The sequence below is a fragment of the Sparus aurata genome, chromosome 9, assembly GCF_900880675.1.
Source record: "Sparus aurata chromosome 9, fSpaAur1.1, whole genome shotgun sequence".
In the NCBI taxonomy this organism is placed as follows: domain Eukaryota; kingdom Metazoa; phylum Chordata; class Actinopteri; order Spariformes; family Sparidae; genus Sparus; species Sparus aurata.
Window position 1 is genome coordinate 7,347,090 of NC_044195.1, and position 11,096 is coordinate 7,358,185.

At 44.4% G+C, this 11,096-nt stretch overlaps 1 protein-coding gene across 3 annotated transcripts in view; it reads right to left on the minus strand.

Moving 5' to 3' along the window:
- kalrna (kalirin RhoGEF kinase a) overlaps positions 1–11,096 on the minus strand; it is a 155,928-nt gene that overhangs the window by 63,271 nt on the left and 81,561 nt on the right. For 2 of the 3 annotated variants that reach the window (XM_030427283.1, XM_030427284.1), the window contains exons 21-38: positions 11,009–11,077; positions 10,660–10,809; positions 10,418–10,567; positions 9,497–9,611; positions 9,018–9,133; positions 8,672–8,794; positions 7,116–7,298; positions 6,882–7,003; positions 6,547–6,613; positions 6,340–6,449; positions 4,976–5,045; positions 4,756–4,845; positions 4,066–4,158; positions 3,784–3,895; positions 3,415–3,605; positions 3,167–3,268; positions 2,903–3,051; positions 1,720–1,822 (exon numbers count right to left, since the gene is read on the minus strand). In XM_030427283.1, coding sequence (XP_030283143.1) covers positions 1,720–1,822; positions 2,903–3,051; positions 3,167–3,268; positions 3,415–3,605; positions 3,784–3,895; positions 4,066–4,158; positions 4,756–4,845; positions 4,976–5,045; positions 6,340–6,449; positions 6,547–6,613; positions 6,882–7,003; positions 7,116–7,298; positions 8,672–8,794; positions 9,018–9,133; positions 9,497–9,611; positions 10,418–10,567; positions 10,660–10,809; positions 11,009–11,077 — 2,115 coding nt within the window. Of the gene's footprint in view, positions 1–1,338; positions 1,619–1,719; positions 1,823–2,902; positions 3,052–3,166; positions 3,269–3,414; positions 3,606–3,783; positions 3,896–4,065; positions 4,159–4,755; positions 4,846–4,975; positions 5,046–6,339; positions 6,450–6,546; positions 6,614–6,881; positions 7,004–7,115; positions 7,299–8,671; positions 8,795–9,017; positions 9,134–9,496; positions 9,612–10,417; positions 10,568–10,659; positions 10,810–11,008; positions 11,078–11,096 lie in introns of those variants that run through there. The other variant, XM_030427286.1, reaches the window with a different exon arrangement.

The following is an 11,096-nucleotide window of genomic DNA, read 5'->3' on the forward strand; positions in this document are numbered from 1 at the left end:
GTACTTCGACTATAGATAAATAGATTCCGGTGTAGTAAATTAGCACTCGGCTCTAAGGGGATGGAAAGGGAGAGTAGTAATTTTAAAAAATGTATTTGTCATGTTTTCCCAAAGGAGGATGGAATCCCTTCACAGAGCCCTGATTCTGATTGCTTTTTCACAATACACAGCACTGTCCTGCATGCTGCCAAGAGTTCTCCAAGTCAGTGTACAGCCCAGTTAAAAACTCTAATAAATGGAAAAACTAATAACAAAATACACACACACACACACACACACAGTAGCTCACGGTGAAAGCTGTGCTCTGCCGTGTCAGCATATGAAACAAGAGACGTATCGAAACAACAAGCTGCGTTTTTGTTCCTTGACGTCTCAGGAAAACAGAAGAGGAGGATCCAGAAATAGCCAGCCAGAGTTTTGCAAATCCTAGAAACAATAAACTGGACCAGAAGGACAACACACCCACACTGAAAAAAGGCTGGAGAAAAAAAAGCCACGGTCATGTTTTCATTGGACGGGAGGAGGTGGGGACGCAGATCTGCAGAACAAATGCAGGTCGCGGTGTTCATTTTAGCATTTGGATGCGTGCAATGTACACACACATTATGTACCAATATAGACACACGGACAGAACATTGAGAGTGAAAGAGTGATACAGAGACAATGTTAGAGTTTGTGTGTGTGTGTGTGTGTGTGGTGCTGACATTTAGACTCAGAGTAGAGTGTAGGCGTAGGGCTGCACAGTGAAAAGGCCACTCTGTGTAACACTGCAATGGGAGGCCATTACTGACATCTGTTGGGGTAGTGGGTGGGTGGGTGGATGTATATATGTGTGTATGTGTGTGTGTACATATGTGTGTGTGCATAGCGGTGAAATGGGAGGCACTGTAGTAAAAGTGGATAACATTCAGTTAAGATCAGAACTTCTTAAAACTGCGGTAGAATTGTGCTACACCAAACTCCATTCAAAACATGCTATGTTGATGTTTGGTTGCCAATTTGCAAATCAAGCTGCTCTGCAAAACTTATCTGAAGACCTTTACACAAAACACCATGAGTGACGCTGTGATTCGGCACACATGTAATCACCTGATCCAATCACATTGCGTCAGTCATACACTGTTCACACCCTGTTGCTCTTTTGCCTTATATACCAAGTTACCATTTAATCTACTTGGTGTGGAGTCAAAATGTGCAAATGTGCATGCATTTACATTTAGATCAAATACAAAGATTGGCCTCCACTTCAACAACATAAAAAGGGAATAGGAGTTCTGAATTATTTGTGCACAAAAATTCTGGTTGACTTTCAAAATAAAAGCTCAAAGATGGGCTTACTTGGATGCGAGAGGCTGGTTGGTACGTGTCATTAGCACAGACGCCTGCACATAACCTGAAGAGGTTTTTCATTGTCGACTGCTTCTCTGCTCACATGGTCACATTATCGGATACTTCTCATACACACGCATACACACACACACATCGACTACACACACACCCTCAAGACACACAAATGACTTCAACCTTCACAGAAACTTGATAATGAGCACAAAAACACACAGTCCTTCTGCCACTGGAACACACATGCAGCCCCTGCTCCTGCCAGTTGTAGCTGCATGGGAGACCCTGTAGCTCTGACACAGCTGTGGGTCATCAGCTCGTCACAGGCCACAGATCCAGTCTCAATCAGCTCCTCCTTCCTGAGTGTGCATTTCCTACCTTGTCGCTGTCTACAGTGTTCTGGGATGTTCTGGAGGCGATGGAGATGGTATCTGGTTGGCTGCTGCCGTCTCCCTGACTGTCTCCATCTTCACCTCCCTCCCTGAACACACACACACACACACACACACACACACACACACTCAGGATGAATATCTTTGTTTTATACACAAACAGTTTCAGTGTGGGAATAGACAACACTGATGTTGTAGATAGGGCAAAGTGACCACCTCTGCTCAAATGTTGTTTTCAATGTTAAAAAGGTTGCGATGTGCTGCGACACTTTTTACCACAGCGATAAGGTTTCTGCCCGCAGGGTCACTGTTTACAATGCTGACGTTTCTAGTTGTGGCAACAGTCGAGGTGGGAAAAAGTCCCAAATCTTCTTGTTGCATAACAGGAGTTAGCTCAAACAACAGGCCTGATACAGGCTGTATATTTCACTGAATTCACACAGGATTCACTTAGCCACTGAGGCTTAGTAGCGTGTGGAACATTTTGCAAATAGTAGCGGTGTATTTTGTGTTTGGGAAGAGAAACATATTGCCCAGCAGACAAAGAGTGAGTTTAGATTTCTGCGGACCAGCACTGGATGTTACAAGAACACAACAAATATATTTTATGTTGTTTTGTGCCTAATAGTTGGTATATATAGTGGAAATCTTTAAACAAGTTTTATCATTATGCTCTCTGGCTGCTGATTATATATTCTCTGCTCTGGCTTTTCCAAGCCGCAGATATGGTAATAATAATGGTCTAAAATGAGGTGAAATTGCATTTTTTTTTTAATTTGAAAATTTAAAATCTCATGGTGTGGCGTCTTAAACCCTGCACAAATATGTGCACCTGAGGCTTTCACAAACCTCGGGACAACACTGTCTTCTACATTTCCTTTGTAATGACTCCTGTGGCTTTAAGGAGGTGATACAGACGCTGCTCGGACAACATTTAAGTAATTTCTTAATTTTTTCAGGTGGAGTTGAACTGCGGCCGTACTGAATGTTCTTCACCATTTGTGCACATTTTATCACTACTAGTGTTTTTGTATGACCTTTAAGTATTTGTGTCAACATAGAAACTTCTTGCTTTAAAATCCCATTTTCTTTTGAAGAATGTGAAGTGTGTGTGTGTGTGTGTGTGTGTGTGTGTGTGTGTGTGTGTGTGTGTGTGTGTACTTGTTTACCTCTTGGCGTTATTCCTGGGTTTGGTCAGTGCTGGTGTTTTAGGCAGATGAACAGGTTCTTTGAGCGCCCCCTTCAGGTGAGTCATCCTCTCCTGGATCACCTCCCTGATATTTTTAATCCACTCCTGCTTAGCCTCCATACTGGACGCCTTAACGAGAAGAAAACTAGTATGAACACACCACTGTAAGTTGATAGTAAACCAGTATGTACCAGTATGGAATAGGAGCACAGAAAGTCATTCATGTAAACCTTTTTTCACTTACTTTGAGCACAGTTTTATTGTCAGAGGAGGGGGTTCTTCCTGCCCACAGCGCAAATTTACATGGATCGCCCTCAATGTGCTCAGTCACACCCAACTCTGACGTCTACGGGACAGCAGGGGGAAGATATTTTTAAAAATGTGTGAGTTCATGCTGCTGCACTCTTGTGAACAAAAGCACGGGTAAAAAACATGCATGGAAGCACACACACACACACACACACACACACACACACACACACACACACTCACCAGTAGTTTGTTCTTGTATTGGTACTTGGTTCTGCCGGCTGAGTCTTTGATCTCCTTGCTGAAGACCAGGGAGAACTCAAACAGGAAGAGGTGTCGATCCCGCCCCTTCCTGATCAGTGAGCGTGGATCCCAAACCTGGAAACTGTCCTGCAGGATGAGCTCACCCTGCACCTCCAGGTTCTCCTCAAACCCTGAGGGAGAAGGAGGGGAAGGATAAGACAAAAAATCAAGCAGGCAGCTCAAAGTCTGAACACAGCCTGACATTATGTGGGATGTAAAGCAAATGTATGGTATGCCTTGGTATGAGAAGCGGCAACTTTTACAGGCATTATTATACATTTTGGTACAGCATTATGGACTGCATCTTACCCTCCAACATGGCGAGATGCATGGCATCATTAGCCCTCTTGGGAACTCCGAGCATCACCTCCAAACCATCTTTAATCTCTCCCTTACCCTCCTCACAACAAGACAGTAGCTCCTGCAGGAAAAAGGAGGCAGCCTGTTAGATGTGGAGAGGCGGCGTAACAGAGTGAAAGTTAAAAAACACAACTTCATTAACAAATATTCTGTGCTGGTTGATGATATTATCAGACTTGTGATCAGACAATGTGTGTGTGAGTGTGCGTGAGTGTGCGTGCGCGTGTCCACCTTAAGCAGTAGTTGGTACTTAGTGATCCTCTGGACTGGCTTGATGAGGTAGGAGGAGATGGAGTTGGCCAGTCCACGTCTCTGCTGGATGTCCTGGTCATAAACACGGGCACAGAATTACAGAAAATAAACCCCAAAAAAGTGTGTTTTCCAATTCAGTATGCGGCTGGGGAGCGAAACTTCTCCAGTGATCAAACAGCACCATCTGCTGACAGAACAAGTGAACTGCAAAAACATTATGAATCGCAAATCAATCACCATCTCTAGCTGCAGGAGGGAAATGAGATATCTGCAGCTGTGCACAAACAATTATCCCATTTAAATCCAAGTAATCTGCTCGACAAAGTGTCCGCTGGGGAGCTTCACTTGAAGGGTTGATTGAAGTCCTGTTTCCTTAATCGCGCTCCACAAAAGCCCTGCATCAAGCCCCAGGCAAACACTTTGATCTCCACATTCAGCTGTTGTAGTTATTAAAGATGCTATCTTTTTATTTCCCTGAAAAATGTTTGAGATAATCTGAAAACACACAGTGCTCTGAGAGAGCGATTTTTTTTTTATAAAGTAGCCCAGAATAGGCCGGATTACTCAGACAGAGTTGGTTAAATGAGGTAGTTTTATTTGTTCAGCATTGTTCATGTGGTGACATGGTGCGAACGGATCTCTGGCAGATTGTGAAGACTTTTAACTTACGTCAAAGAAGCTGCCGGCATGCTCCAGTATCAGCTGACTGGAGTCTGGCTTGTTCTTACAGTAATCCACATAAATGTGGAACTTGTCAGCCTGAAAAAGGGGAGAGGAGCGGAGAGAATGTTAGGATGATGTCTGCTGACAGAGGACGGACGTCAGGCGTCACAAGGAGCGGCCATTTTGTTCCGTCACCATCTGGACTCGAGGAATGACTCTCACTCACCCACGTGACGAAGCAGTGACCAACATCCTCCGGGAGTTGCTCATAGTTCACCAGCTCCTTCAGGAAAATGCTGCAAACACACAAACACACACACACACAAACACATAGTGAAAGATCAGACCGTGCGCCTGATATCCTTTTTTATGTACCAGCTATTTTCTTGTTTTTATTATAACAGAAAACCTAAAAAAAATTAAAAACTCTGAATACAAACTGGCTTTCCCTGAAATTCAACAGAATAAGGGCACAACAAAAAGTCTGAAACACCTAAAAAGTGTATTGTACCATCCTGCTGGTTAGAAGCTCCTTTAAGATCAAAATGTCTACGAGTAAAAGAAAATGCTTCCTCGAGGAACAAACGCAGAGATTTCCTGAGGTACCGCGAGGAGATCAGAAACAAAGGAGTTCCTCTGGGAAACCTCTGGAGCTCATGAAACCGAGTTCCCCCGTAGCTACAATATTAGATAATAAAAAAACTGAGAGTCCCCCTCAGCTCTGAGCATTTCCACAGGAAAGTTGGCTCGGCGCTGACAAATGTGAAAGATGCTTGCGATGATCTTGGCAAGACCTTTAACTTTACATTATTTCTTACATGCTGTTAGATCTTAAAATGCCAGCGTGTGATAGGCTGCGGCCGCTGTTATTACGTGTGCTGGTTGCTAGAGAATTATCATCTCTGGTTTCAGAAAAAAAAATGTCGGATTGATCAAAATCCATGAGAGAACAGTTTGAACACGGACTGTCCGGTCCCCCTCCCCAGCACACTCACACACTGGGCTTTGTTAAAAAACTACGTATTACCACTTTTTACTGAAATTAGCAGGTTTTTTTTAAAGCATCACCACGATGTGAGTTCGCCTCTCTGTTTGTCGCAGCTGATCAAACACGTCATCGGACATCCAGAAGACATTAAGACCTGTTCTAAACGGTCTCAATCAGTAAAGCTGTGAAGAAGACACGTCGCCGTTCCAGAGCTGACAAGCTGAAGATGACAGCTCGCTTCTCTCTCAGCTCTGTTGAGACGCCCGTGTGCAGAACCGATCACAGAAGCCACTAATAATGATTGCTTTTTCCATCATCTTTTACTTCAGTCTCTCTTTTTTTCCAGCTCCGACTGATTGATGTTCGAGGTCTGCTTGAGCGGAGACGGACGGAAAAGCATTGACGGACACATCGTATCATCGCATCTGACGGGGTGACAATTAACATGTCGGCCCGGCTGTCGTGTTTCCATCACAGCCGATCGGAGCTCGAGCTGAAAAACACCTGCGACCGACTCTCAAACGAATGCCGACTGTACGCATGAACATTAAAGACAAAAGCCAGACGTTGAGGGGCGCTCACGGCGCATCGGTGCCTCTCACTTGTTGTGGAAGTCGTAGATGTCCTGCATGTTGCCGAAGATGATGTGCTCCTTGTTGGCGATGCCTGCAGGGATCTCCTCCACGCCGTTGGTCATCTCCCACAGGTAGTTCTGACAGGCGGGCAGACAGGCACGTAAGCAAGGCGAGCAGGGAAACATAGCTGCGTTTAAAACAAAATCTGGACACGCGGAATGTTGTGGCGTTTACCTCCAGACACTCTTGGAGATCTCTGACGTAGGTCTTCTCTGTCTGCAGGAGCTCGGCCATGATGAACCTGAGACGAGAAAAGAGGAGGAAAAAAAGAACCACCACGGTCTTTGTGTCAGACCATGTGAGCCTTTAGATGTTCCCCCAACGCTTCAATCCTAAAACAATTCATGACAAAACAAAACCAATCCAGTGTCTTTAACTTCTAAACTCTGAGAATGCTTTGGGACATATTCATATCTATAACTGTCATTTTAAACGCTTCACATGTGAGACAGCTATGTGTGCAGACGCGTCCTCTCTCCCTCCCCTCCTGCCTTCAGTCCTGTACTCACTCTTTCTTCCTGGCGGACTTCCTCTTCTCCTCGTTGACCTCGTGGTTGGGGTCACGCAGTTTGACCTCGGGGTCGTCCGTCAGGCTGGCGGGGATGATGTCCAGCTCCAGGTCTTTGTTGTCCTGCGCGAACGTCAGCATAGTCCATAATGTGAAAGTCAGTGTACAAAACTTGAGAGCGATGATCATCCAATGTGTGAAAACAGAGTGTGTGTGTGTGTGTGTGTGTGCTCACCTCAGAGCTGACCCCCAGGCTCCTCTCCAGGCTCTCCTTGTATTTGCCCATGCGCAGTGAGAAGTCTCGGTACCTGCGGTCCACCGTGCTGACCCAGCGCTTCAGCTCCGACACGTGGGCGTGGCCTTTCTCCACCAGGTTGTCCGCCAGCTGGATCAGCAGCTTCACCTTCTCCTTGGTTTGCTGCGGCGAGGCCACACACACACACACACACACAGGTTATATACCGCTCGGCTGGACGAGTCGCTGATGCTCCGTCTCCAACGCGACACTCTGTATACGTTTTGTACTTAGAATTTGCATTTCTATCTTTACAGTTTGTCTTCAAGTTCACATAATGACTGTGAACACGTTATTGGCTCCTCAAGTTTAAAATATAATCTCCTGTTTTAAAAGTAGACGTTAGCTTCTGGCTCTGGTACCTAATGGCTTACACGCTATTGTGTTGTGGCTGAATGAAATATTTTGGGAGTGTTGTACATGTGATACCTCCTGTCAGCTCCTTTTCATGTCATACACACGCCAAATAAACTGTCAGTGTGATTAGTCAGTCATGTAGGATTAGTATTGTATTAATAAGTACACTGTTTTAAGCATTCTAATGAGGACAGGCACCCATGTCCTGATCGACACTGATCTCTAGGGGTGTGCCAAAATATCGATACTACGATATATCGCGATATTTCGTCTTGAGGTACGTTATCGATACACTGGTGCCAAATATCGATATTTAAAAATGTAAAAAAAAAAAAAAAAAAAAAATTTTTATTTTATTTTTGGGCCCACTACCACCACTCCTCTTCGGAGGACAGCTTTATCTTTATTCAAACAAAGGTATACAACCAAATAAAATGTAAAAAAATGGTTTAAGCAGCTCCGAAACCCACACATATAGATATTTAATGATAGGTGTAGTCAGTGTGTGTGTTAAGAAGAGACACTGTGCAATATACTCTTTGTTTACTTGGCTGTCATTGCCAATTGACAATTGTGAAATTGATTGACAATGTTTTGTAATTCCTGTGAAATGGATTCAGTGCAGTCAATAAATTCTGAATTTCTTCAGTGACACAGATATCGTGATGTATCGTGGATGAAATTTCTCGCAATATATCGATTATCGCAGAATCGCTGTATCGTGATATTATCGTTATCGTGGGCAAAATATCGTGATAGTATCGTATCGCGAGGTACCTGGTGATACCCAGCCCTACTAATCTCTGCCTCTGAGTTGTTGTCGTTTCATTTTGATTTAGACACACTAACTTCATACAAGCGTGCTGATAGAACTCTCACGTCTCATTTAGAGTGCGTTACGATATAAATCATAAGTTCACAAGAGTGTTAATGCGAACAAGCTTGTTCCAGGAGATACAGTTTTTGCATGTTGCTACTCTGCTGGCTTGATGTTCCCAACAGATCCTCTGAGGCTGTTTGATTGCCAGAATCAGAATTCTTGATTCTGGCAAACAGTCTGATTGAGGATATAGGAATTACCTCAAAATCAGAAAATACACACACACACACACACACACACACACACACACACACTGTACCTTGGCACTGAGTCTGAAGTGATGGTGGTCATTGAGGAGCTCCTGTGTTTCCTCGCTGCTGTCACCAGGTGATGTGTGTGTGGCCAGGTAAACTTCACCTGTCTCTTGGATCCAGTCCAGGGCCTGCACACACACACACAAACACACACACGCGCGCGCACACACACGCAAACAGACAAAGTTGATCCTCAGCCCTCTGTACATTTGACTTCATACACTCTCCATGATAAAATAAACCAGATGTCCCTTTAGTGCTGCACATTTCCCCAAAGCAAAACTCCAGCCAAAACCTTCTCTTTTTCACTAATGCACACACACACACACACACACACACACACACACTGACCTGTTTGGCGCTGCGTTCAAACACCACATACTGCTGACACTGGTCCAGCCTTCGTTTCTTTAACGTCCAGAAGTGAAGGACTCTGTTCTCTCTCTGCAGCAGCTCATTCAGAATGGCTGCACACAAAAGCACACAGTGAGCACATTAAATACACACTCCTCATGTCCCAAAGTGTTCCCTGCTCACTGATGAGGCTCAAACTCCACTGCATACTTACGTTAAGTGCATTATAACATAATACATACATCATCTACGACAGTTCAGGCAAATGACGCCAAATCATTTGGACTTCTTTGCTATTTGCGTAAGCGTGTGTTGTGTGTGTTGTTGGACCACATTATCTCTTTTCAGTTAAAATAGTAAGACAATGAGCATCTACATCAATATCTGAGCTTCATGATATATGTTTTCCAGGTCAATCATGCACTGTGTATCTGTCTTTGTGTATAATCAGGAGTAGTTCTCTCTGCAGCACTGACCTTTCACTTGTTGTTCGGGCCCTCTGGCGTGACTGGTGGCTCCAGGCATGCTCACGTTGTTCCTGTGGATGTACTTCAGAAACACCTCAGCGTTCCTCCGGGCCAGAGTGCACGCCTGGAGAACAGGGACATGGTCCTTTAACTAACATACTGACACCGTTCAGACACACTCTGCCAACACCCAAGAACGTCACTATGTTTGGTTTTGTTTATTCAAGATGTGAAACATCGTCCAAACATTTGTAGATTTTATAAAAAAGCGACTGAGAGCCAATCAGCTTCAAATCAACTGAACTTTTTGGTCACATCTCTAGAGAACAGCTGTCCAAACGATGGCTCTGATGATGGTTCTCTCTCATCTCATCTGATCGTTATGTCACCATCTCATCTAAAACGGTGTGAAAACCTTCATCATGTTTGGTGTTTTGGAACGAATCAGCGGCCAAGTTGTGTCACAGTGACTCTGGTTCTGCTGCTGGCTTCTGTGCAGTGTGCAGTGATGGTCATTACTCATGTTTTACATGTTAGACATTGGTCACAGAATGTAGCCAGAGCAGATAATGGAGAAATATGTTTAAAAAAACAAAAAAAAAGCTTGACCATCCGCCAAGTTATGCGTAATCTAGCAACAGAAATATACTAGGTAGTTAGCATCATCAGTCAAGAGCTGCATGTTATCATTACAGACCAGCTACATTAGTAAAAATCAAACAGTAATGGTGACTAGTTTACTCTGGCACTACCCCAGATTCATGTATAGATGCCAAATAAATCGATTTTTCTATTTTTCTATTCTCCTACACTTTATTCTGCTTCTTTTCAAGCAAAAAAAAGTCATTTTTTGGATTAGATGTTTAACTCACTGTCTTGTGATTTTGTGTTTGTGTGTACTTTGGTGTGAGACACTGAGCGGTGAATCACCTTGAGGAAGGCTTCTTTCTGCTCCAGGTGTTTGCTGATCAGAGGTAGAAGGTGGTCGCTGTCGGCCGACATTCCCAGTTTATCATGACTGCCACACCAGTCTTCATCCCGACGGTACTCCTGCTCCAGGCTCTCTAACACACTGCACACCTGGACACGGCACAAAGAGTTGGTGACGCCTTTACAACATCTCTGGTCCAAGCTTAGATTAAACTCGACCTCTGAGTGAGTTTGAGTCGTACCTGTTCAGACGTCTTGTAGAAGGCCACGGAGGCGTTGACCAGCTTGAGGCGGTCCTCCATCTTCAGCATCAGCTGCTGCCAGTGAACAGCCACTTTCTCAGCACAGCTCCGGATCGCCTCTGGATCATAGTGACCCGCCTGCAGCACCATCTGGAAGAGAGGAGGAGGTGGACGGACAGAATTAGACAGAGGTGGAGAGTTATACAGGGTCATGATGAATAGCCTGCAGGATAAGATGAGATATACAGATGAATGACTATTACCAGTTTGAAATAAGTCCTACGAGTGTGCTACAATCTACTAGAGGCAATAATGACAGCAGTAAAAGTAGTAGAAAGGATGGATGTACCTCTGCTTTCTGCTGGACCTGCAGAGCGCTCTGATGAGTCTTCTGGAGAGAGTTAGCATGGAAGAGAGACTGGAGGAGGAGGAGGAGG